A 27,380-nucleotide genomic window follows, 5' to 3' on the forward strand; every position below is an offset into this window, starting at 1 on the left:
AAACTCAAAACATAACACTTACTCAAATATATAATGAACACATCAGAGATTTATCCATTTTAATTAACAGTAACCAATGATATGATAAAGCTAGTTTGAAGAAGCTTTTCGAGAAACTGGGTATTTATAACGCTTTCAGAAAACAGAGTAAGATGGCTAGATTGGATACAATGCTGGCTGGTGTCCTATAAAATGATGTAGATTATCTTTCCTAGTGGATAGAAATGATTTGCATCTCTACTGGCCTGAAATCTACAAGTTAACATGTATCTTCATAGTGTATGGACTCTAATGAATTGTAAACAATGTCAAACTCATAAATTGCTCTAGAGCAGCGGTTCTGAAACTTTTTGGACTTAGGGCCTATTTACAGGGGATTCCCTGAGGGTCCAGTGGTTAGGACTCTGCACTCTCACATCAGAGTGCCCAGGTTCAATTCCTGGTCCAGGAACTAAGATCCCACAAGTGTGGCCATGGCCAAAAGGAGGGAAAAAAAAAAAGACCCATTTTCATTCTTAAAATATATCAAAGACTCTTTGGAGTCTTCCATAAATTTTATGTGTATTCTGTTTATTGATAGTTACCATATTGGACATAAAAACAGAAAATGTTTAAATATTTATGCATTTTAACATAATAAAAACATGTTAACATATTTTTGTAAAGAAGTAAGGTTCTTCAGAGCAGTAAAAGTTTATGAGAAACAAAGCATCCTTTTAAATTTTTGCAAATCTCTTTACTATCTAGCTTAATTGAATTGAAGACAGCCAGATTCTCACATCTGCTGCATTCACTGCATTGCAGTATGGTGTTTTGATTGAAGTATGAGAAACCCAGTCTTATACAAATAGCAGTTTAATTGCCTTTTCAAATAAATGTGAGGAGTATTCTTGGAAACTACATCAACATTCAACAAATTGTAGTTTCTTAAAGATTAGTTGCACTGTGAAATCTGAAGTTGTATCAGTAAATGTCTCCTACTTTGTCACATTAATATCCATTGGTCTGTCCTAATACTTTGAGTGGATCTTTGTTCACAATCTAGTTTCTGTATACACAACACAGAGCAAGGAGAGATGGAAGAAAGAGGCAGACCACTTCAGACTGATAGGTAGGAGGTTTAATAAGCAAGGAAAGTTACTTGTCCTGGGCAGCCACAAGACCAGTGTATTTTCACGTCCACTTTGCCAGAATCGCAAATGTTTATACAGACACCTTAACTGGGTTCAATCACATACACTGTCCAGATGGTCTCAAAAACACCTTCCTCTCTCAAGGTGTTGAGAGGAAGATGTTGTTGAAAACAACTCTCGCTGTGAGAATGGTACGCAGAGCAGCAGAGCATACATTACAAGGACAGAGGAAGGCGTGAGGAGTCTCCCATTGCCTGGGTCTAGCCAGAGGGTCAACCAGGGATCGTGTTCTGCTGAATACCCACAACAAACTTTTACACACATGATTTTGTAAAATCAGAATGGAATAAAGAATGTGATGCAAGAATCTTAACTATATTAAAAATGTATAAGGGCTTCCCTGGTGGTCCAGGGGTTAAGAATCCTGCCAATGCAAGAGAAACGAGTTCAATCCCTGGTCTGGGAATATTCCACATGCTGCAGAACAACTAAACCCGTGCCCCACTACTACTGAACCCATGCACCTAGAGCCTGTGCTCTGCAACAACAGAAGCCACTGCAATGAGAAGCCCACGCACCACAACTAGAGAGTAGCCCCTGATCTCCGCAACTAGAGAAGGCCTGAAGGCAGAAACAAAGACCTAGCTCAGCCAAAAATAAATAAATAAATATTTTTTCAATGTATGAAGCAGCTTCTCTGAAAGGGATACTGACCCCATCTGAAAGATGCTAACCCAAGTAACTTTGGAAAGGAATGATGTCTGTAAGACTAAAGGCAAAAGGAATTGCATGTAAACACTAAATTCTAAAGTTGTTTTCCACAGGAGTGTAGGTTATCATTTCTCAGACTCCTACATATGTATAAAGGTAATCAACAACTAAGTAAATGGTGAGGGTTGTGGAGCCCGGCTTCTCATTAGTGGCATGAGAGGCTACAGAGAAGCAAGAAAGGAGTCTAGAATGATTCATGTGATTATGGGTTATAACTGGAGGTATCAGCATAAAATCCTGTTTAGCTTAATGTAGATACAGATGGCTTTTCATAGAAATACTTCTAGAAATGTGTACATATACAGGTCAGTATTCACATATGTATGCCCTTGCTCTCTCAGCTGAGAGGATCAGAAGCAACAAAGCCCCAGCAGCAAAACACACTGAACACCCAGATCCTGATTTCTAATCTTATCTCCAGATGAAGGACTGGAACTCCTGGGAGAAATGGCTGACTCTAGGACTGGGATAGAAATATACAAGTTGAGCCTATACTATCTTATAATGCCAGGAAGTACAAAAGTGCTCAAAAAGTGGGGGAACCCCACAGTGAAAGGAATACATCAAAGGGACCTAGGAGCCAACTGGAAGAGTTCCCAATGGCCAAATGTGGAGCAAATAGTCACTATATTAAAACCCAAAGTAAAAAATGAGCATCCTTGGTTCCATACTGATAAAGATAGCATACTGAATAAATAATAAATGGAGAACAATTTTCCTGTTCAGAAGAGTTCCAAATAATTTATGTAAACACTCCACCCTCCAGGAAGTAGAGCATAACCACTCACCCTTAAGTGTGGGCTGTGCATAGCAACTTCGCTGCAAAGAGTGCACCACGCAAACAGGTGCAAGATAAGTGTACAGAGGAGACACCTGGCCAACACAACCTCAGCCAGGTGGTCAGGGCCAGTGTGACAGCGACAAGTTACGGTGACTGCAGGCACCCTTGACACAATAGGCTGAGACCGGCTCTCTGCCTCGTGATCTCCCTCCGAAAAACCCATCACCTTTGTCTAATCGGGAGAAACACTAGACAAACCCCATTTGAAGGACATTCTTTAAAATACCTGACCAATCTTCAATTGTCCGGGTCACCAAAAACAAAGAAAAGGAGAGCCTGAAACACTGTCACAAACAAAAGGAGCCTAAGTAGACATAACAACAGTGTTGTGGAGTGTCCTGGACAGGATCCTGGCTCAGGAAAAGGACCCTGGGTAAAATTGTGGAAATCTAAACAAAATATGGATTGGGGTTAGTAGTAATTATCAGTACTGGTTCATTCATGGTACACTGACAAGTGTTATCACACTAATGTGTTACTCAAGTAAATTTTGGGGGGCGGGCGGGGGGCATACAGGAACTCTGTATTATCTTTGTAATTTTTCTGTAAAACTATTCTAAAATAAAAAAAGTTTTCTTTTAAAAAAGTATTTTTTAGAAAGGGATAACAATCTATAACCCCACTCCCCTCCCTCCCAGAAACAAGTGGAGCGTTGTGTTGGTATTGGTGCAGGGAAAGAGGCACCCTTATCCCCTGCTGGTGGAGGTGTGAATAGGGCAGACGCCCTGGAAGACACTAGTCTGTATCCATTCAGTGCTACAGCGATGGTAGCTCCCCACACACAGACAGGAGACGTGTAAACACCTGCTCATCACACAGGTCCATGGTTCCATACCTGAAATCCCATACGCAAGCTGAATTTCAGAATTTAGAACGTTTTTTTAGAAAGGTAATTTGATGCTTACAGTACATTAGATATTAGACCTCATCAGGATCTGGGGAAGCAACATGAAATCAAACTTGTTAATGTGCTGAAATATATGACTATTCACATCAAGTTGGCTGAAGAGTGTAAGTATGCTATTTATGGGGGGAAAAAAAAAAAAGAGAAGTGTTAGTCACTCAATTGTGTCTGACTCTTTGCAACCCCTTGGACTATAGCCCGCCAGGCTCCTCTGTCCATGGAATTCTCCAGGCAGGAATACTGGAGTGGGTTGCCATTTCCCTCTCCAGGGGATCTTCCCATCCCAAGGATAGAACCTGAATCTCCTGCATTGCAGGCAAATTCTTTACCATCTGAGCCACCAGGGAAACCTATTTATAAAGAGTATAAATAGATACATCATGTCTGATCAGTCTTTGCTATGAAATGAGTTTGTCCCAAACTTACAAAAGAAAAAAACAAACACACTAGGTTTTCAGAGTTCTGGGGGTTCTGAAATTCCACATAAGTGACTGTGGACTTATAGCAGAAAAAATAATTCAGGACAATGTGATTGCCCACTAGCAGGGGAATGCATAAAAAAACATCCTGTTCATTCACAGAATGGAAAGCTGTGTCACAGTTAAAATGATTGGACTAGATCTCCATGTATCGTCACGAATAAATCGAAAAAATGTATGCTGCATAAAAAAAAAAAAAAAACCTCATTGCAAAAGGATAGGTCACGTATGGTATCAATTAAGGAAAATTTTAAATGTGAACAAATATGTTGTTCACATATATGGAACTAAAGTTTTAAAACTTGCATGAGGAGGACACATGTCAAATTCAAGAGATGGATTTGGACCAGGTCACACCCAAGCCATCACGTGGCACCTCTATCACAATCAGTGTCCTTATGGGTGAGATCTGGTGGCTAGAGGATGACCGATGGTGGACGGTCCTGTGGAGACAGCCTCTCTCAGGCCCTGGGGGAAGGATAAGTCAAAGGACCCCCAGGAGGAGCCTTCATGGCCCCTCAGGTCATGGCTGATGAGCTTGGACAGGGGCTCTGGCCCCATCAGAACTTCTGCCTGTTCTCTGATGGAGAGCTCTCGAGGCCTCCTACACTCTTGGCAGGATGTTCAAAGCTGTAGTTGACGTAGACACCATAATCAGTGCTCATCTGGGCGGAGTGCTTTGAGCAAGAGGTCTCCTTGGCCGCAGCTGCCTCCTCCTGCTGCTTCTGCTGCTGCACCAGAGCTGGGTTGACATCAGGCCCTGCAGAGGGACAGACACGAGCAACACGGTCAGGGAGGCAGCATGCTGGGTGCGGGATGCAGGCATGTGTTGGAGCCTCAAATGGAAGTTCTAGAGAGGGAGAGCTAAGTCCTAAGCCCCCCACCTCCCATCACTGCCCTTCACCCCAGCCCTCACTTCACCACACCCCCCAAAAGCTGGTAACTGTCAGTTGCCACCCACGCCCAGCCCCTGGTCCCCTCTGCCTTCCAGTGCAGGTCCCTGCCATCCGGGGGTCTGGCAGGGGAAGCCCTAAGCCACCCATAGCCAGTGACTCCCTCCCCCTCCTCTCTTCCTTGGACACGCTGTGCAAGCATTCCTTGCTGAGAGAAGCCATTCCTCACTGTCATCAGACTCAGGTCAGAGAGGGGACCCGGATCCCTGTGCCTGCCACTCGCCTCTCTGTCAGGATCCCAGCCACTCTCCAGGGGGTGGGCCACTCAGAATCTCCAAGGGGTGGCCGTGACCTATGGGACCTGTGGCTCCCCAGCCAGGTAGCCTCTGGGGAGGTCCCCAACAACCACATTCTCCTCTTCCAAAGGGGGTCAGGAAGTTTCTACAAGACTGGGGTGCCTTGCGGAGGGGTGCCGGTGCTGTGTGGCCTCCAAATACACTGCATGTGACCAGCTCTATTACTGGGATGGAGGGGTCTCAGGTTCCTCATCTGTGAAATGGGGATGAAAACATCACCTACCTCCAGGGATGATAAGAGAATTAATATATATTTACTAGCACACAAACACACTCTTCTATTAATATAAATGGTCCATCTAAAATTACCATTATTATTAGTCCTGGTGTCAGGGAACAGTGCAAAACTGAACTCTCAGCTTGCCCACCCTGTGAGGGAACGCTCCATCCAGGGGTCCTGTTTAAACCTCTGTGGGGGGATGGGGTGTGTAAATAACTGTGCTCAGCAGGGACTTTTCTAGTGGTCCACTGGTTGGGAGTCAGCCTGCTAATGCTGGGGACACAGGTTTGACCCCTGGTCCAGGAACTAAGATCCCACGTGTCTCGGGGTAACTAAGCTCACGCACCACAACCACTGAAGCCCATGTACTCTAGAGCCTGTGCCCCGCAGCAAGAGAAGACCACGCACCACAAGTAGAGTAACCCCTGCTCGCTGCACCTAGAGAAAGCCCACAGCAGCAAAGACCCAGAGCAGCCAATAAGTAATTCTTTAAAAAAGAATAACTGTGTTCTACAGTAAGCTCCAGGAGTTGGTGATGGACAGGGAAGCCCGGCATGCTGCAGTCCATGGGGTCGCAAAGAATCAGACTTGACTGAGCTGAACTGAACTGAATGCTCTACAGTGAGGAAACAAAAATGTACATGTTGCTAATAGGAGTTTAAATGGTAAAACTTCTTAGAGGGTGTTAACAGTTGGAATGAACAATCAGTATTCATGGACTGAACTTTCTCTAGGATATATTGGAGAATGAGGTCAAAGATTCAGCCACAAAGGATAGTCACTGCAGCACTGACAATAACATGCAAAGTCAGAAATAGTCTAGTTCTAGCTCTATTTCAGTCACTCAGTAGTGTCCAGCTCTTTGTGACCCCATGGACTGCAACACACCAGGCTTCCCTGTCCATCACCAACTCCTGGAGTTTGCTCAAAGTCATGTCCATCAAGTTGGTGATGCCAGAAACAGTCTAATGTCCAGCAACTGGGGGCTGGCTAAATGGACTGTGGCCAATCCATACAAAAGGATATGTTTTTCAACTGCAAGTTGTCACCCATGAATGACTCATGAAATCAATTTCTCAGATAACACCGGAATTTTTTAAAAAATCAATGATAGAATAGAACAGAAAATACCTGAAGCTTCTTAGGCAGTGTTATTTTGTGAAAGGCCTGTTCTACTCTGCATGTCCATGTCCATACCTGTACATATCTCCTCTCAATGTGAAAATCTATTTTTTGCTCAAGTCATGATCAAAAGTTCAATGGCATGCAGCAGAGAACCATATGGCCACTGAATGTGTTTGAAATGCACATCTGACCCCAAAAAGATGCTTTCATATGCTAAATGAAAAACTGTAGCTTCCAAACCAGGAGAAATGGTGTGCCCACAATTTGGGGCAGTACCCGTTCCAGGTGAGGGGGGGCTGTGAGTGTTCCTGGCATTTTGCCTGTGGCTTGGAATCTTGTGGGAGGGGCCTGGCACTCACCCAGGTAGCTGAGGATGACGGGCAGGAAGACCAGGCCATGCAGCAGGCCCAGCACAGTGATGAGGAGGTTGAGACGGAAGAAAAAGATCTGGATGAGCTGCGCCTTGGCCAGGCCCAGGACAAGGATGCCAGGCAGGTTGGTCATGGCTACTCCTGCAAACACCTGGGGGTCACAAGCAGGTGTCAGACTGGGCACGGGGTGGCTGGCCAAGGACCATGCAAGGCAGCCTATCACTCACCGCACTGCCCATGGAGATGGTGGCCTCCTTAGCCCTCTCCAGCCGGGTGGGCTTGGTGCTGATGGCAAAGGAGCGGGTGATATGGGACACAAACTCCACAGAGATGCCCACCGCCTGAGGGAAGAAAGGGGGCTTCAGCCACCCAAGGGCAGGGGCAGGGGCCTCCACCCAGGCCAGCAGGCAGCACCTAGACTCTAGAAAGAATTGGGAGCCTCGTTTCCCACACTAGAGCCCTGACACTCCAGCCGGCGGGTTACCGTGACCAGGTTGATGAGGGACACAGCATTGTAGCTGATGTCCCAGAGCATCATGAAGCCCACAGTGTCCACCAGGATCATGATGATAGAGAAGAGGTTGAGGAGGCCGGAGCGGACGTCCATGCCCAGCAGGAAGCAGCAGACGACAAAGGTGGGCACCAGGCAGATGGTGAGCATAAAGAGCCCCTCGGGGACTATGGTCAGGTACTGCTCATAGAACACGTTGGTGACCCTGTGGGGCACAGAGCACAGTCACTGCTCCGCAGCTTCCTGTGCCCACTTCGGGATGAACACTGGGTCCAGGTGCAGCTGAAGCCCCTCTGCTGGAGCCCACCCCCACCTCGCGGCCACCCTTGCCAACCCAGCACCCTCACCCGCACCCCCCTCTGGAGCACATGCACTCACGAGTAAGGGAAGACCTCAAAATCTGGGTCAGTGCCTGGCACCTTCCGCAGGTCAGCGGTGATGTTGGCTGCCAGTGCCCGAGTTGCCCGCAGAGCCTCCGTGAAATCCTGCGAGTTCTTCAGCGGCTTGTTGTAGGCCATGAACCGCGAGGCTGTGAAAGCCAGAGCCTGCGTCAGATACCCTCAGAACCCCCAAGAGGCAGTGCTCAGCTGAGTTCAGGGATCTGCTGCCACCATTTGGGAACTCTTAATACATGTTGAGCAAAGGGCCCTGCATTTCGGTTTTCCCCCAGCCCTGCAAGCTCTGTAGCTGGTCCTACTGCTGTGCCAGACTCAAGTCCTGGCCCTGCCTCTGATGGATGGAACTTAAAGAGTTCTCCTGAGGGACTTCACTGGTGGTCCAGTGGCTAAGACTCCAGGCTCCCAGTGCAGGGGGCCTGGGTTTGATTCCTAATTGGGGAACTAGATCCCACATGCCACAACTAAGAACTTGCATGCCACAACTAAGACCCAATGCAGCCAAATAAATATATTTTTTAAAGAAAGAGAGAGATCTCCTGGATGAACCCAAACACTGCTCTGTATGGTTTCAAAACATGCACTGGATTCTTAACATTAATTTCATTATTTTTCCAATGCACATTTTCCTATAAGAAAGGACCAGAAAGGGAGACAAAAAATACAACAGTTTACTTAACAGAGCTGTGGGTTGGGGGACCCCCTGGGTAAGTAGAATAGTCATTCATTGAACTGGCTGCCCACTGCCCACATCTGGGTGTGACTTGCACCTGAGAGAAGAGGAAGTAGGTGGCCCCCAAGTGCAGCATCAGCCACTGAGAATTCCATGAATGTCACACTGATTATGAATTTAGGGGATGGGGAGAAGGAAGCAGGCAGACACAGGGTGGAGTCTGAGGACATGAAACTGGGTGACATGACTTCTGAAGACAGGACCAGGACAGTTAGAAGTCCCCCAGAAAGGAAGAAGGAGGGAAGGTTCAAGATGGAGAATCTGTCTCCTGGGATTCTTGGGGCCCCCGGGGCAGCTGACCCTGGTCTTCCCCTCCAGTCAAGGCCAGACTTACCTAAAATCTGGCCATCTGAGCTCATATTCACTGAGGTGCTGTATGCTGCCAGGCCACTGCAGGAGGAGGACCAGAACAGATTAGCCAAGGATCTGTCCCCTCTGTGAGCTTGGCCTATGGCTACCCCGAGAGGCCCCGCACTGCCTCCTGCCCCCTGTGACCCTGCCGTGGGCACCCACACAGCTGTCCTCCTCAGTGCCCCCCCACCACCGCCCACTGCCTACCCTTTGGGACATTTGATGTTGGGCTCGTCACTCAGAAACCAGGGAAGATATTTGTGGAACTGCTCCACTGATGGCCGGGCAGAGCCCGCTGTGGGGCTCACACAGGTCTTCAAGCAGGCCAGGGAGTCTACAAAGAGAGTGGGGGGCTCTAGGCAGCAGCACCCCCCAAGGCCAGGCAGACGATGCCCTGCCCCACCTTGTGCTCCTTTCCCATTAGGATCCCCATGCACTCCCACTGCTGTAACAAGCATGGTTACTGTGGAGAGATATGTGTTTGCCTCTACAGATGGGAGGAGTGCCCCTCTCATATATGGAAACTGCTGGTACCTTCAAGCAGGGTGGGAAGCAAAGTTCAGGGCAGAGAAACAGCCTCCACGGGGCCTCCCCACTCCACCTACAAGCGCAGCTGCTGAGGCAGGATCATGCACCAACCTCAACTCTCACTCCACTCACATGGCACTTGAGCACCAGTCTGCTCAGTGGGTATGGGCACAACTCAGCAGGGCCAGGAGGGTGCGATTGCCTGGTAATCCAGCTGGACATCTACATATATAGGTGTAGCACCCCAACCTTAGCACCTAGACAGGGCCCCTGCCCCAAACTGACCCTGTAGGAGGGCAGGAAGGGGTAAGAGATCCTCCACTGGTTCTGTCCTTTCTCTAGTCTCAATTTCCCCAAGCTATGGTGGGCCCTGAACTCCCAGAGGCCCCATACTCACTGACAGTCGAGGGGCAGAACTCATCTTTATTGGGACCAGAGATATAAAGGCGGCAGCAGGAAGATGAAGTCAGCCAGTCAATGAAGTCGTCCACCCAGGAGGAGGCAGGGATGGCCAGGTAAGACCTGAATGTCAGGGAAGAGGAAGTCAGGGGACAGGACCAGATAGGCAAGCTGTTGTGGGTCCTTCCTACAGTCCAACCTCCACGCTGGCTCCCCTCAGGCGCATAGCAGCAGGTGGGCAGCAGGGCAGGAGGGAGAGAGACACACAGAGGTGGGCTGGGACACTCACATATCAGGGAAGTCGGTGGCGTACTGGATCTTCTGGGTTAAGGAGAAGTTGTTGCAGCCTGCACTGGAGCAGATGGCATTCATTCCTTCCTCACTGGAGAAGTTGTAGCCCCCAGTGGTAACAAAATAGACCGGGGCCCCCACCTCAAAGTAGTGGTTCATAAAGAGGAAATAGTCGATCAGGTATGAGTCCTGCAATGGAAGACAGTCAGTGAGCCCATGGCCAGACGCACCTCCAGCATATGCTCAAGAGATACACACACAGTGATACACACAGAGGTACAGGCTCACAGAGTCATGTGTACAGTTCCACTACAGACGTACATGGTCATAAGTATACCCACAGAGGCACACACACACTCCAAGGTACACCTATCTAGGTATAATCACAAATACCTACACAGAACACACTCAACGGAGGTACAAGCACAGGGCATCACATACTCCCCTGTGTGAACACGCTCTCTGACACACACATACGAACACATACATATAGTTTTTACCCCTTCCTATCATCCCCTGTTTGGCACAGCCACAGTCTAGCAAGTTAGCCTATGACCACAGCCCACATGGATGCACACATATAAACACCCTCCTGCACACCCTCAAGGCTGTATGCCAGGCATCTTCATGGCTCATTCCCTTCTCCTGCAACATAAAACTTCAAAGTGACATCAGGAATGATGGTGGAGTAGGAAGTACCAGGATTCGCCTCCCCATCTAGACAATAACTGCACTGGCAGAATCTGCCTGATGTAACTATTTTGGTACTCTGGGGTCTAGTGAGGGCTTCAAGTTTCCAGAGAAAGTTCTGGATGGTAGATTGTGGTTAATTTGATCTACTTCAGCTCTTAGTATGGTACTAGCTAGTCATCATTTATCCTCCCCGACCTGTGGCAGGCAGCCATGAATGCATTCCAGGAACAGTCTGCACACAGCTTGCAGACCTGCCTCTTAAATATCAAGGATCTGTGTTCTCATCACTCATTGCTGCTTCTAATCTCAGTAGAGCAGAAACAAAATCAGGTGCCATTAGAACCTTCACCTCAAACTGAAGTGACTGCCAAGATATTTAAAGATTATCTTTACTTGCCCAAGATATTAAAGGGCAAGTGCTAAATTTGTCTTCCCCCTTCATATTTCCCTTTTTCTCCTTTTGAGAGCCAGACGTTTAAGAAACATGACACTCAAAAGCAACCACAAATACAAGGAAAAGTAGATAGTCACTGCACATGCCCAGGGAAAAGCGGAGATTCAGAAAAGATCTGTAAAGACTTTACATCTCAAGCTGATCTCCAGGACAGAGACATTCGCAACAATTAACTTTTTAAAATAAATGAATAAATAAGCAAATTCTGGGGATGGGAGAGAATCTAATTTCTGGAGTTATTTTGGACTCAAATGTCCATTTTTCAAAAACAACAACAAAATCATAAAGCATGCAATGACTCAGAAAGATATGGCCCATACCTAGGGACAAAAATTAATCAACACTATCCTTGAGAAAGACCAGACAATGGATATATTAGATAGAGACCTTAAAACGACTATCTTAGAGATGCTCAAAGAGCCAAAATAACATTGTTTTCTGGACACAGTCAAGAAAACAATGTATGAACAAAATGGAGGGACTTCCCTGGTGATCTAGTGGTTAAGAATCTGCCTTCCAATGCAGGGGACACAGGTGCAGTCCCTGGTCAGGGAACTAAGATTCCACAACCTTGGGGAAACTAAGCCTGTGCACCACAATGAAGACCCAGCACAGCCAAAACACACACAACACACACACAATGGAATGATCAATAAAGAGAAAATATAAAACAGAACCAAAAAGAAGTTCTGGAGCTGAAATGTACAATAAATAAAGAAATAACTAGAGGGATTCAAAGACATATTTGAGCAGTCAGAAGAAGAATGGCCACACATGAAGACAGGACAATTGAAATTATCAAATGAAAAACAGAAAGAAAAAAGAATAAGGAAAATGAACAGAAACTAAGGGATCGTGCAGCATCATCAAGCAGAACAACACACACATCATAAGAATCCCAGACAGAAAAGAGAGAGAAAGAGGAAAAGAGATTATTTGAAGAAACAATGGCCAAGATTTCATAAATTTGATAAAAGATATGAGTATAAAAATCCATAGAACTTTAGCAAACTCTTAGTAGGAAAACTCAAAGAGACCCAGAACCAAGGCACATTACAATTCAAGTGTTGAACGATAAAGACAAAAAGAGAATTCTGAAAGCAAAAAAAAGAAGAGGCTTATTATATATAAAGATTATAAGCATAGTTCCTACCAGAAAACTTGAAGGCCAGAAGGCAGTGGATTTGTATATTTAAAGTATTTAAGTGGGAAAAAACTCTCAACCAGGAGCCCCATTTTTGGCAAAACTGTCCTTCAAAAATGAGGGGAAAAATTAAAGCATTAAAAATTAAAATAACTATAGAAGTCTGTTGCCAGAAGACCTGTCCTGCAAGAAGCTATAAAGTGAGTCCTTCAAGTTAAAGTGAAATGATGCTAAAGCATAACTCAAAGTCATGTAATTAAATAAAGATCACCGGTAAAAGTAAATACATGGGAAATTATAAAAGCTAGTTTTATTATAACTTTGGTTTGCAATTCCATTTTTTTATTTCTACATATCTTAAGAGATTGATACATTAAAAAAGTATTATTCTGTGTTTTTGAATACACAATGTATAAAGATGTGATTTTATGATAGCAATAACTGAAAGGAAATGGAAAGGTGCAGTAAAGGAACAGATTTTTTGTAAGCAATCCATGTTAATCTAGGATAAATTCAACGCACTGTAGGATATTTAACGTAATTTCCCTGGTAACCACAAAGGAAATAGTCATATAACATACCCAAAAGGAAATGCAAAAAGAATTTAAACATTTCGCTATCAACTAAACACAAAAGAAGATGGCAATGCAGGAAATTAGAAACAAGCTATAAAGTGCATAGAAAACAAACAGCACAATAGCAAGTCTCTCCTCATCAGTAATTGCTTTACATGTAAATAGACTACTCTCTCTCATAAGAAGTCAGAAGTGGACAGAATGGGTTAGAGAAATAGGATCCAACAATATGATGTCTATAAGAGTCAGTTGAGATCCAGAGACACCCACAGGTTGAAAGTGAAAGTATAGAAAAAGATATGCCATGCAAATAGTAGACAGTTTGCAAAGATTGCAAAGATACTCCATGCAATAGTAGGCTATCCCACTGCCAGGTAAAATAGGCTTTAAATCAAGAAAGTTTACAAGACAAAGAAGAACATTATATATTATTAAAAGATTCAGTACAGCAAGGGTAAGTGTATACAAACAGTTCCACACCTAATGAGTGACCATCAAAATCTATGAAGCGAAACTTGACAGAACTGAAGGGAGAAATAGGAAATTCTACAATGAGTTCAGTACTCTACGTCAGTAATGGGTAGGACATCCAGACAGAACACAAGTCGGGAAATGGAAGACTTGAACAACGCTAAATCAACTAAATCTAGCAAGCTTATACAGAAACTCTGCTCAACAACAAAATGCAGATTCCTCTCAAATACACATGGGACATTCTGCAAGATAAACTAGGTATTTGGCCACATATTAAATCTCAACATTTAAAAAGATAGATGTCATATTATGTATACACCCTGACCATGACTGCATGGTTAGAAATCATTAACAGAAGGAAAATTGAAAAATTCACAAAGTCATAGAAATTATACATCCCAGCAATGATTTATCTTGAATATGACACCAAAGGCACAGTTAACAACACCAACAAAAATAGACAAATTGGACTTCATGAAGATTAAAAACTTAAGTACATCAAAAGATACTACCAATAGAGTAAAAAAGCAACCAACAGAAATGAAGAAAATATTCACAATTCACATATCTGATATCTGATATTAATTAATCAGATATTAATCCCACATATCTGATAAGGGATTGATTATCCAAGCTATCTAAAGAACTCTTTAAACTTAACAACAACAAAATCCAGCCCAATTCAAAAATAGACATTTCTCCAAAGGAAATATACAAATGGCCAATAAGTAAATGCTTAACATCACTAATCATTAGGGAAACACAAATAAGCCACAATGAGATACCACTTCATATCTATTATGATGGCTGTTGTCAAAAAAAAACAAACAAAACTCAGAAAATAAGTGTTGGTGAAGGCATGGAGAAATTGGAACCCTGTGCACTGTTGGTAGGAATGTAAAATGGTACAGCTATATAGAAATCAGTGTGAAGGTTCCTCAAAAAATTAAAAATAGAATTGCCATATGATTTAACAATTCCACTTCTGGGTATATACCCAAAATAATTAAAAGCAGGGTTTCAAAGAGATATTTGTAAACCCATGTGCATAGCAGCATTATTTCACAATAGCCAAAACATGAAAGCAACCCATATCCATCAACAGAAAAATGGTTAAGCAAAATGTGATATATATGCATTCATACATACAGGAATATCATTCAGCCTCAAAAAGGGAGGAAATTCTGATACATGCTACAACATGACCAAACCCTGAGGACATCATGCTAAATGAAATAAGCCCATCACAAAAGGACAAATGGATGATTCCACATATGTAAGGGACCTGGAATAGACAAATGCAGAGACACAAAGGAGAATGGGGCAGGGGGTGCTCCAGGGACTGGGGGAGGAGGAATGGGGAGTTAGCGTTTAATAGGGATAGAGTTTCAGTTTTGCAGGATGAAAGAGCTATGGAGATGGATGATGGTGAGGATTGTACAATGTCCTTAATGCCACTTAAAAAATGGTTAAAATGGCAAATTTTATGTTATATTTTACCAGAAAAAAATTGAAAGAAATATATTTTATATAGTCATAAGAAACAAATTCTCCCCCAAAGGAAAATAAACAAAGAGCATAAACAAAACCTCAGCTGGGGGACTTCCCTGGTGGTCCAGTGGCTAAGACTCCCCGCTCCCAGCGCACGAGGCCTGGTTTGATCTCTGGTCAGGGAACTAGATACCCCACGCCACAACTAAAGATTTCACACACCGTGACTAAAGGTTCTGAGCACGCCAACTAAGAGCCAACACAACCAGAAAAAAAAAAATTCCTCAGCTGGTCTTACAGCCCAGTACCACCTTCCTTCTCACTGGTTTGGCCTACCAGGCCACTGATAACCATTCTGGGGTCACTGGGGACCCTCTTCTCTTCAGCCGTGTGAGCAGTCCCCAGGGCCACCGTGAGTGGCAGAGTCATTCTGGACCCTTGCTGGCTTTGCAGCCTCTTCTTGCTCCCTATGGTGGCTCGAAGGTGCCGTCCTGCCTGTCTGCTCTGCTCCCGCCTCATCTTGCTTCCAAGACCAGCACCACCAGAAGGTGGTTACCAGGCCACTGAATCCAAGATTCCTGCCCACATCCAGACCCCCATCGCCACCCCTACAGTGGCCCTGGATGTCCAAGCCCTCATGATGCTCTCTCTCCCCTAGAGCACAGGTATGCAGACTTGCTTCCCCCAGCCACCAGCCCAGCTCTGGTTGCATGTCCAGACAAACCTCAGGTCCCTGGCCTCTTTGATGTATGATTCCTGTCAACCTCATATGCTTGCTGGTCCTCGTCAGCACATTTCCCCACCCCGTCACCTGCAGCGCCTCCAGCTCTCGGCCTTACTGCCTCTCCTCCCCACACCTACAGTCACCCCTGCACACAGTAAATGAGCCTTGGTGCACCCCAACCTCCCATGGGTCAGTGCTGTGACCCTTGCCTCCTTCCTCTGCAAATCCCACTCATGTTCAGACACCCCTCAAGCCTCTCCTCCATCCAAAACCCTCAAGACCATCCAGGTCTTTTCTTCCCCAGAGCCCCCAACCCTCCCTGTCTTTCCGAGGACAGTCCAGGGACATTTGCTGCTGCAAAACCCAGGCCTGAGGACAGAGAGGCAGGCACTAGGCACTAGGCACTAGGCACCGTGCATCTGGCACTAGGCAGACATTCACTGAGGTGTTGGTCATTCTGCCCAGACAATCGGCTCCCACGGCCAGTCACTCGGCTGCCTGGTTGTCTCCCTCTGGTGGCCTGGGGCTGGAACCGAACTCAGGCACTTTCCATGCAGAATATGGCTTCTCTTCCTAACTCCGCATGATGAATGGTCCCCTACCCCTACCACACCCCTGGTTCAGGCCAACCCATCCACTCTGTGCTGCTGATTGCCCTCACAGCCTTGGGGACTGAGGAGAGGGGAGGGAGGGCACCCACCTTGGGCAGAGCCAGCTGCTGGTCCAGCCCCACATTAATGTAGCACATGAAATAGAGGCTTGCTGCAAACAGGGCCAGGAAGAGCAGCACCTGGAAAGGGAAGCGTCACTTGAAAGCCTCCCACCCAGCAACTCCCCAGTCTGGGTCTGGACGGGATCTTGTAGGAAACATTCTGGAGTTGGGCCAACTTGAATCTTAGCACCCCCATCCCTGCCCCGGCTTCAGCCCCTGGACCTGGGCAAGCTCCAGACCCCTCCGATGACCACGGGCAAGGATCAAGGCTAAGCAGACCCTCCCGCCCCAGACACTGCCAGGCCCCCCCAACCCTGGGTGGCATAAGGTCCCCCTGCTGCCCCTCTCGCCCACTCACCACGACCACGCGGGTGAGCCAGTGCAACAGGAATGGGACGTAGAACTTGCGGAAGAATCGGAGCAGGAGCCCCTCATCCTGGCTCGGCGGGGGCAGCTTCTGGGCTGTCTTGCAACAGCAGATGTCCATCCGGGAGGCCTAGAAGGAGGAAGGCACTCAAGATGACCCCAAAACAGACCCTGGGGACCACTTCCCTCCCGTGGAGTGGGAGAGTCACCTTCCACATGTGGACTGTGCCAGCACCGCATGATGGGGACACGCCAGTGTGCTCTTTTCTTTATCTTCATTTTCGGCCTTGATAAAATACCTTTGAACTTTGCACCATCACCGAAACAAGAGCTCCCTCCCTGTCAATCTCTCACTTATACTTTATTTCACGACCTCAGGTACTTTTAGCAGGTTTGATCATATTCCCCCAAATGACCAAAACAAAGTTAATTTTCCATGGGACATCAGGGACTTTGTGGCCTAAACATTCCAGCACGCTGTTCCCACACTCAGTCCCCATGCTCTGAGCCTTCTGTGCAAAGTGGAGCCACTCCATCCCCGGCCAAGATGGGGACCAAGGGTGAGTCCCTGGGCCTTGCCTCCACCCCTACCTCTTGCCTCCTGCTGTCGAGGGAGAGCAGGGCCACAAAGGCTGACATCTGTAGCAGGAAGTCAAGAAGCACTGCAAAGCCGGAGGTCAGGGCAAAGGTCCGTACAGCTGGCATGGGGGTCAGGGCTCCTGGGGGACGGGGAGGGGGGTCAAGAGTGAATCTCAGGGCCTGGCACCTGCTCAGATGGGAATAGAGGGAAAGGGGGCTGCCAGCCTAAGAACTCCCAGTGCCTGGTGGGGAGGGGTTGCTCAGGCTCACCTAAGAAGAAGCAGATGGCCTCAGAGAGGCTGCAGAGAAGCATGCTGGGGGCCACTCTGCCCAGGGCTCGGCCGATGTGGGCCTCCCGTTCTTCCCCAGGCCTCCGAGGCAGCCTCTGCATGGGGATGGCAGGGACAGGGTCAAGATCTGACCAAGGGCTCTGTCCCTCACAGGCCAGCTGGGAGCTGCCACATGCCCTCACTCCCCAAGGCATGGGCATTGCCTGGAGATGCAGCCAGGCCTGAGGAACTGCCCCCACCTTCCCCAGTGGGGACAGCGGGGCAGTGACACTCTGCCCTGCCACATCTTCCACTTCTCAGGGTCTGGCCCAGAGAAACGCATGGTGTATTTTGGGATGTCCATAGCATCCTTCCTCTGACTCATCACTAGAACTCTAAATGTTCACTAACAAGAGAGGCTAAAGATTCTACTTGTCTTTCCGTGGAATGCTACCTAGCACTACAAAGACAGAGGTGGCTCTGTGTAGAACAGAGATGAACAAACATGACTCCATATTGGACCTCTAACCTTTGTGCTCTGTTGCCTGTGCTTAGTCTTGCTGTCTCTGGATCTTTTGTAAAAGGATGTTGCCCAGAGCCTGGAATATACATGACAGCCCATTGCCAAGGCTCTGACCTTTAAAGGGTATAACACTTTTCCATTCATATAGAGATTAAAAGGGTGCAGAACAGAATCTAACATTTGCCTTGTTGGAGGGGTTTAGGACCTACTTTGACAGCTGCAAGAATAAAAGATTCTGGCACCAAAAGGTTTGCAACACTCAGCCACACCACTTCCCCTTTTAGTATAAAAGAAGTCTAAATTCTAACTCAGGTAAGGTGGTTCTTTGGGACACTAGTCCACCATCTTCTCAGTCTGCTGACCTTTCAAATAAAGTCACTATTCCTTTCCCCAGCACCTCATCTCTCAATTTATTGGACTGCCATGCAGTGAGCAGTATGAGCTTGGGCTCAGTAACAGATGTGCTGTGTGACACTCTTGCCAGACACAATGTGGGGCTAACTGAGAGCAAGTTCAGGAGACATGTGAGGTACAAATGCATTTATGTGAAAGATAAACACAGAGCACTGTATTCTACAGGAATTGTACACATGGACATCAGTGCTTAGGAAGAGGCTGGAATAAACCCAGCAAACCCATGGGGCCATGCCTGGGTGTGTAGGGGCAGCTGAGGGTGTGCAGAACTTCTGCCCTCTTACCTGGTACTCAAGAACGAAGATGAAGATGTTGTCAGCCCCCACGGCAAGCACCAGGAAGGGCACCACTTGAAGGATCACCAGTGAGGAAGGGACACCCAGGTAGGAGAAGAAGCCCATAGAGGCCACGACTGCTCCCAGCACCACGGCCACCCCGCCCAGGCCCAGCGTGGCCTTGGAGTCCACCTGCAATGGGACCAGGCTCAGCCTCCTGGCTGCAGGGCTGCCCGATGTGCCCCAACCCTCGTTAGAGGAGAGCTGCATGCTCTGAGCTTCTGCACTTTGGCCACTCTGCAGCGCCGTCCTCTCAAGAGCAGGTCCTGTGAGCCTGACCACTTCTTCCTCGAGCATGCATCGTAAGACTATGTAAATACCAACTTCGCATTTGCACAAGTCGAGGGAGGGTTGTCATGAGCAGAGTGAAAACTCGCATGGCCTTTCGAAACAGAACACTTCAAGAAGCATCACCCCTTGGAAGAGCCACCCTGGGTATGTCCACTTTGCTGTTTTGAAGTGCTCTAGACAGTAGGTTGGGAAAGTTCTAGGCACCCTGATGGTGGGCCAGCTCACCCTCACAGCTCCCCTCTCACTTCTCACCGGTACCCGACGCCAGCTGGAGTAGCTGCCCAGGGCCAGGGAGATGTACAGGAAGATGACAAGGTAGCTAACAGCAAAGATGGGCAGGTCCTCGGCCGTGGTGCTGTTGATCTCATCCTCCAGGGAACGCTGTGGACACACACCCGACCAGACCCCCTGACCCAAGAGCTCGGCCAGAGGGCACCGTGTATGTGAGCCCCTGTGAACTCTGACGTGGCTCACAAACAGCTGTAGTATCACCCCATCCTCCTGGGCAGGCACCCGTTAGCTCAGGGTCACTTGGGAGGGGTGAGGGCAGGATGGGGATACAGGACCCCACCAAAACCACCTGAACTGTCTGCCCCAGAGCCAGGGACCCTGCAGCCCCTACCTCCGCCATGAATGTGACCTGGAACACACCAGCCGTCCGACGCTGAAAGGCTCGCATCTCCTCCAAGAAGGCTGCCTCCCAGAGCTTAGCCTGGGCCAGCTTGGGGTCCCCAGGAGGGTAATTGTTGAGGGAGAAGGTCATGATCAGGGCCTCTGCCTCAGAATAGTCCTTTCCTGGAAAGAAAAATGCTCAGCTACCTCCAACCACACCTCTGCTTTCCTCCCCCTACTCCAGCCTCACCCCTGCTTCCCCTCCCCCAACTGCAGCCACACCCCTGCCTCTCCTCCCCCACCCTCCTCGTCCAAGTCATTGTGTAATTCTACATCCTACTTCCCTCTATCAGTCAAAGGCAAAACCTGTGGTTTCAGGCACAGAACCAGAGAACCTGAGCAGGGTTGGCGGAAGATGCAATAAGTGACAGAGAAAGGATGCAGGATGGGCAGGTCTGTCGTCCCCATGAGCCCCTCACCGACCCAGCCGCTCCCAGGCAGTGGGAAGCCCCCACGGCCTCTCCCATCCTTCTGTCCATGACTCCTGCCCCATATGTCCACTCACTGGCCTCCTGGGGAGGTCGGAGCTTACCTTTGTAGCCCCCCACGGCGAGGAAGGGGAAGATGGGTGCCCCATAGTCAGCCATGCAGCTCAGGGCCAGGGCCGTGCCATCTTTGTAGGTGAGGGGGGCACTGGTGGGAGAGAAAAGGACCTTTCCTGACCCCACTCCGACCACCATGGCCCCTGTACCTCACCCCAGACCCAAGCACCATCACCTGACCCCCAATCAGAACATTTCTTGGTCCAATCCAGAGTGAACTGGGGCTCCCTGAGCAGGACCTCGAGTTCATTTTCCCTTCACACCAGCCTCATGGTCCTGGCTCCACCATCATCTCCTTCCAGATTGGCAGGTGGATGAGCATCACACACACTCCCCTGGAGTGGCGGCTGGATTCTGGTACCAGCCCCTCCCTGAGTCCTAAGCACCAACAGAGACACACAGGCCTCACACTGCCCTCAGGGGTCTCCTCCCACCAGCCCAGAACCCTCCAGGCCCTGAGGTGGGAACTCCTTCTTTCCTCATTCAATGTTCCAGCTCTGTAACTGTGGTCAGGTCTCCATACCCCTCACTGAGGCCTTTCTGTAAATGGGTCATAGGTGCCTGGACAAAGCACTCATTTTGAGTGCACCTGTGAGTCACCAGCTGGCGGGGAGTGCCGGTTGCTGTGTGACCTTGAGCAGTTGACCACACCCCTCTGAGCCTCAGTTTCCCTGTCTCTGAAATGGGGATAATCAGGCCACCCAAGAGTTGTGAGCATCCAAAATCAAAATAAAGGCAATTCAAGGACTGGAATGGATGAGATGGTTGGGCGGCGTCATCAAGTCAATGGACATGAGTTTGAGCAACTCCGGGAGATACTGAAGGACAGGAAAGCCTGGCGTGCTGCAGTCCATCAGGTCTCAAAGAGTCAGACACGACTGAGCGACTGAACAGCAACAAAGGACTGGAAACCCGGAGTCAGAGCTTCTTCCCCTGACCTGCCAGTCCCAAGGGCCAGCCCTGGGGCTGAGGCACAGACTCCGGGAAGCAGCCCACACTTGGTTTGCCTGAGGGGTGGGAGCCCTGACTCTTATCCAGAGGTATTCAGGGTGACCCAGGGTCTCAGGAGCCCTAGAGACCCTTTCAAGGTCTACAAAGTCAAAACTATGTCCATAATAACACTAAGATGCCATTCTGTTTTCAGCCTTCTTTGATCTCAAGTCTGTGGCCTACAGACTGTTCACTGACATGGCTTTAGTTTCATATTGCAGCTAACATTTAAGAAAGCATCACTTGCTGAGTTAGATGAAGTAGTAAAGAAAACCCACAATTCTCTGGAAAGGCTTTGACAACACACTTCCCTCCTCTGGCTACATGGGTGGGTGTGCGGCCAAGCATTCTCGCTGCACTTCAACCAACAGGCCAAATGCAGAACCAGATGCCAGAATCCAGCATCTTCTGCTAAGCCAGACCCCAAAGAGATTTGCAAAGATCTAAAACAATGTTACTGTGATCACTCCTGATATTTTCAGTACGGAAAATACGATTTTTTTTCATAAAAATATGTTATGGGACTTCCCTGGTGGTCCAGTGGTTGAGAGTATGCCTACTGGTGTGAGGGACGCGGGTTCCATCCCCGGTCCATGAGGATCCAACATGCTGTAGAACGGCTGGGCCCATGCGTGCACCACAACCAACGAGCCCAAAACCACAAGTACTGAAGCCTGCGTGCCTTTGAGCCTGTGCTCCACAGCAAGACAAACCACCGCAGTGAGAAGCTTGAGCACCACAACAAAGAGCCTGTGTGCCACAACAAGGACCCAGCACAGAAAAAAAAAATTAATAATTTCCTTTAAAAAAATAAATAAATAAAAAATGTTATTTGTGTCAGCATATAATGGGCCTATTATAGCTATTGTTACAGAATTAATTAACTATTTTGTCATTTCTCAGTTTTACTTTCTCATGTGGTAAATGTCAGTGAATATAACCTCTACCCACACCCCAGCTCTCTGGGGTGCTTGGTCTTTTGTCAAGAGTGAAGGGACCCTGAGACCAAGCATTTGAAGACCTCTGTCCACTCCAACCCCAGGGGCCTCAGTGCTGCTAGCCAGCCTGCTCCCTTCAAGGCTTGGTAGCTCTCAAACCTCCACTCTTGGTCCTAAGACCCATAAGCTTCACTGGCTTCCTGCTTGCACCACAGCCAAGTGGACGCAGCTGGGGACCAAGCCCCAAACAACCTGCACAGGGCACCTGGCCCAGGCCCCTGCCCAGGCCCGGGGCACCTCCTGGGCTGCCCATGGCCCTGCTGGCCTGCACCCAGGCCCAGCACAGAAGCAAAGAAGGGAAACTACAAAGCACACCAGTGAGCAGGGCCTTCAGATTGCTCTGTGACCCTTAAACCAAGAACATGCAAGGACGAGTCCAGCTACATCAGGAGCGCTACAGAAAGACCACGTGGAGGCCAGGACAGTCAAGTGTGAATCAGGTATGGCGAGCGTGCACTCCACTGAGGATGCGGAACCCAAGAAGGAACTTGGAGAGACACGGCACATCACAGCCCACGTGACCGAGAGGCAGAGCACCTCAACCATACAAGATGTGTACCCGGCCTGGGCCCCACGAGGCCCACGCTGACCCCAGAACCTGGTCCCGGGAGGACTCACTTGACGCAGTAGAGGAAGTGGTCCCTCCAGTCCACCTGGGCGGTCTGCCCTGACAGCGTCTGGTTGGCTGTGAGCAGCAGCTGAGTGCGGTTGTTCTGGAAGTACTGCAGGAGGCTGTTGACGCAGCAGTCGGACAGACTGGCGTTATGTGGGTTGAGGGGGGCGTAGCAGGTGTCCCGCAGGGAGACGTTCCGCTGCTCCTCTGGTGACCACACCTGCAGATGCCGCAGCCTCTCCTGCAATTCCAGCACCTCCAGCAGCAGATCCGAGGACAGGATCCCGCTGAAGTTCTTGGGCCCCAGCAGCAGGGAGTCATACGTATAGCTGGGCCGGTGAGGTGCTGTCATGAACACCTGGCTGGTTCGGAAGAAGGGGCCGAAATACTTGTCGTGGAACGCCTTCTCACGTCGGGCTAGGCTGTTGGGGGCTGACCACAACTCCACGGGGTCCGTGGTCAGTTCTATAAAAGCCAGGCCCCCTGCCATGGCCACCACCACAATCACAGATACCGCCAGGATGGTCAGTGGCCATGAGGCCACCCAAGTGCCCCACCACTGGAAGCAGCGGCTGAGGAGGGTGTGGGTGGAGAGGCTAAGCCTGTGGGCCAGGTTGATGCTTGCCTTGGGCTTGGGCGTCTTGCGCTTGCCCCTGCACCACTCGGCCAGGCGGGACCGCAGGAGGAAGGCCGTGAGCAAGACAAAGAGAGAACAGAGGATGATAATGAGGACCAGGCTCCCTTCCATCCGGCCCAGGCGGAAGGTGGGGTCCAGGGCCCGGGGCTGGGCAATCACGGGGCAGGAGGCGGCACAGTCCTGGCAGGAACAGGCCGCTGCACCGTCCCCCTGGGACTGGTTGCAGGGCACGACCTCATCATTTAGAGGCTGTATCGCGCTCCCCTCGGCCTGGCTAGGCTCCCACAGGTGGAAGGTGATGTCCAGGGGTGCCAGGCCATTGCTCGTGTCCCCCTGGAAATTGAGCCAGCGCTGGGCGTTGCAGAGGGCAGAGCCATAGACGCCACACATGGAGCCCACGGCCAGTGTGGCAGCTGCGGGGATGCGCACACGGCTGCAGGAGTTGTAGGTCTGCTCGGCAAAGCTGCGCTGGTAGAAGGCCTCGTAGGCCACCACGGCCTGGGACTGGCTGTCCCCCTGTGTGACCACTCGGGTCACATTGATGAAGAGGCTTTGGTTGGGGCTGCAGGTGTTGTGGCAGTGCAGGCTCACGAAGTTGTCAGAGCAGGCGGGACAGCGAGTGAGGAGGGCCTTGGTGATCCGCAGGCTCATGTCCAGGGCCACCAGCTGCTTGGAGGAGCAGCAGGCGTAGGTGGTGCTGGCGCCAGTGTAGAGACGGGGACAGATGCTTTGTAGGAGGGCCAGGTGGTCACCTGTGATGTGGCGAGCAGGTGAGTTATCCAGGCAGGACACATTGGACAGCGAAGCCAGGCTTCCGGACAGCTCCGGGTTCTTCCCGCACTCATCGTAGAAGGCACAGTAGCCAGGCTGGTGTATGGGTGTGTAGACCTCACTCTGGGCCTGTGGAACAGGGCAGTGTCACCACGGGCCCCAGCGCTGGCCAGCACCTCTGGGTAGCTGATGGGGCAGTGGGCAGCCAGGGAGGGCGTGGGGAATGATGCCAAACAGGGCAGGTGAGGGGTGGACGTCGGGCAGCTCCAGGATGCCAGGGGGTCCAGGGGGCACTGGAGGAGATGGGATGCCCAAGTAGCACATGGGACTCTCGGCGGTGTCTAAGGATTGTGAGCGGATGGGTGAAGGCCTGGTTGACCCTGAGTGACAGGGTCACTGAAGAAAGAGGTGACCTGACATATCTGGGAGAGAACAGGGTCACCCAGAAGACCCCTGGACCCCTGTGTGGTCCTCCTGAGAAAAAGTGGCCCCTGGACAAGTCAAGGGACTGACTCCCAGGAGCCATGTGGATGCAGGCCCTGTGTGCCTCGGGCATCATTGCCATAGCAGTCAGCCACCACCATGACCAAACTGCAGACCACACCCAGAGGCCGGGACCCCTCTTGGAGAATCTGAGCAGAGCTTCCCCTGCCTTCACCTGCCGGGAGCTGAAAACCTTCACCCACCTCCTCAGACGTGGAAATGAGCAGGAAACTTGAGAGGTAAGAACCTCGGACCTCCTCCCTGGATGCCAAATCCTCTGTGGGTGATTCTCCCCTTGAATCCACCTCATCAGCACCCCAGGACTGGATCTTCCTTTAACCTCCCACGAGCCACCTTAGGCCAGGACACCCACAGCAGACCAGGGATGGGAAGAACTTGGTCACACCCAAGCCACCTGTCCCATTCCCCATGCTTGTGTCCATCTGACCCCATCATCTGGAGACTTGAGCAGCCCAAGACTCCCAACCTGCACCTCTTCTCTAGGGTGCCTGGCATCCCTCATCTATGTAGAAATTGCCCCCATCTGCAGACCCCTGGCCCTCTCTCACATTTGCCAAGCAGCCCTTGCCCAGAGAGGACACAGGGATTGGGACTCACCAAGTGCAGGAGCAGGGCCCAGAGCGTCCAGCCCTTCAGGCCAGTCTCCACCATCCTGGCACTGGGCAGGGGTCAGAGGGTAAGTGAGGCCAGGCCTTGGGGACAGCCAAGGGCCGGCTCCTGACAATGCCAGAGCCCACTTCAGCCGTACATATACTGAAACTGGGGACGGACTACAGGGCAGCTTCCCTACCAGGGACAGCATCACCTGACTGGGTTGGGGACCAATGGGGCTGAGTCCTGTGCCTCCCAGGGCTCTTAGCTAGTTAATGATTGATGGATCACTTGTCCCTCCCACCTTTGGTCCCACCCTCTCAGATGAGCCTCTCAGGGTCTCCCCTTTACCCACTTCCCAAAGTGACCAAGGCCGGAGGGCTGGGCCAGCCAGCTACCTGCCGAGAGTTTCCCACACAGCCTCGGCTGCAGGAGCTACCAGGCCCAGGAGAAGAGGGAGACTCAGGTGGGTCTGGACACTGGCCCTCCGAAACTCTACCAACCCTACCCGCCACCCCAGATCCCAAGCCTCAGACCCCTACTCTCCTCAGTGCCCTCTTGGGTCCAGGCCAGCTCTGGCTAGGGCACACCCTTGCACTGTCATCCTTAGCAACTGTTGTTAATTAATATTAACAATCCGATAACAGAGGGGGCAGTGGGGAGTCGAGTGACGCAGGGACAATAGTCTCCTCCTGCGGGTAGAGGGGACGGCCCAGCTCGCTGGCGTCTGACAGCGCACAGAGATCCCAGGGCTGAGAGCCACAGCCTTGCTCTTCAGCCCTGGCCCCCTCCCTTATGTCCCTTGCCTGGGTCTGTCCCCACCCACCGTGGAGGGGGCCGAGTGTTTCTGGGAGACCCAGGCGAGCAGCCCCACCCTCCATGGGCCCAGGTACTCTGCACTCACCCCTGCTCCCTCCAGATAGGCATCTCTGAAGGCTTCCTTGGGCTCACTATCACCAGAATGGGCCAGACCTTGGCCCCCATGCCAAGGCTGAGCTGATAAGGGCAGCCTATGGAGACTAATCTCCCCTGTGGCCACCTGCCAGAGGCAGTAGCAGGAAGGAACCTGCTATCTCCCTGGTCTTGTGTTTGTTTCATGGATGCTGGCCTGACTCAGAGGGAGCTACCCAACACATACGGGGGAAGACAGAAGCCAAGAGGAAGGGAACCAGACGCCAAGGGGGGGATGCGGGGGCAGGAGCAGACAGATCCCTAAACCTGGAATCAGCCACAGTGGAGAGGAGAGTCAATGGCCCAGGGCCTGCCTGTGTGCAGTGACTTCCCTCCGGCATCTTCCTGGCCCTGCCCCCACACACCCTGACCAGCAGATGCTGAGGACTCCAGCCCACAGCTATGGGCTCTGTTCTCTTTCCTAGATGTCTTCCCTGAGAAGGAGATGCTGAGACAGGGATTCCAGTATGAATAGTTGATTTGGAAGGTGATCCCAGAGGGCAGTACCAGATAGCAAGGATGAGCCAGGACATGGAAAGAATTGACCAGCGTGCATTGAAGAGTGGGCTCTTGAGACTTCCCTGGTGGTCCAGTGGTTAAGACTCTGCACGTCCATTGCAGGGGGCATAGGTTCAATCCCTAGTCAGGGAACTAAGATCCCACACGCTATGCTTTACAGTCAAAAAAAAAAAAAAAGAGTAGGCTCCCATGTGGGCATCTGTATGCCCACAGAGATCCGCTGGGAAATGGCGGGGAGACTGCCCCA

At 49.9% G+C, this 27,380-nt stretch overlaps 1 protein-coding gene across 1 annotated transcript; it reads right to left on the bottom strand.

Moving 5' to 3' along the window:
* Positions 1–1,108: 1,108 nt before the first annotated feature.
* NPC1L1 (NPC1 like intracellular cholesterol transporter 1) lies at positions 1,109–25,959 on the bottom strand. The gene is made up of 19 exons (XM_086396131.1): positions 25,670–25,959; positions 23,166–24,697; positions 20,550–20,650; positions 19,968–20,140; positions 19,598–19,726; positions 19,004–19,186; positions 17,784–17,898; positions 17,526–17,653; positions 16,927–17,064; positions 16,557–16,646; positions 10,300–10,490; positions 10,009–10,133; positions 9,291–9,417; positions 9,067–9,122; positions 7,983–8,133; positions 7,578–7,809; positions 7,321–7,434; positions 7,082–7,244; positions 1,109–4,888 (listed from the first exon to the last, which is right to left on the bottom strand). Exons 1-19 carry the CDS (start codon positions 25,721–25,723, stop codon positions 4,689–4,691), a joined length of 4,002 nt encoding a protein of 1,333 aa, XP_086252257.1. The 5' UTR covers positions 25,724–25,959; the 3' UTR covers positions 1,109–4,688.
* Between the last annotated feature and the right edge of the window lie 1,421 nt (positions 25,960–27,380).

The sequence above is a fragment of the Bos grunniens genome, chromosome 4 (assembly GCF_055505025.1).
Source record: "Bos grunniens cultivar Pamir isolate PY7600 chromosome 4, Bosgru_T2T1.0, whole genome shotgun sequence".
NCBI lineage: Eukaryota > Metazoa > Chordata > Mammalia > Artiodactyla > Bovidae > Bos > Bos grunniens.

What these genes read in the sequence shown, in the direction of transcription:
- NPC1L1 (XM_086396131.1), bottom strand. Translation starts at nt 25,723, where the DNA reads ATGGTGGAGACTGGCCTGAAGGGCTGGACGCTCTGGGCCCTGCTCCTG. An exon ending in CGCCGTGGGGGGCTACAAAG is followed by an intron (nt 20,141 to 20,549) that starts GTAAGCTCCGAC and finishes TTTTCTTTCCAG; the next exon opens with GAAAGGACTATTCTGAGGCA. An exon ending in CCATCTCCATGGGCAGTGCG is followed by an intron (nt 7,245 to 7,320) that starts GTGAGTGATAGG and finishes TGTGACCCCCAG; the next exon opens with GTGTTTGCAGGAGTAGCCAT.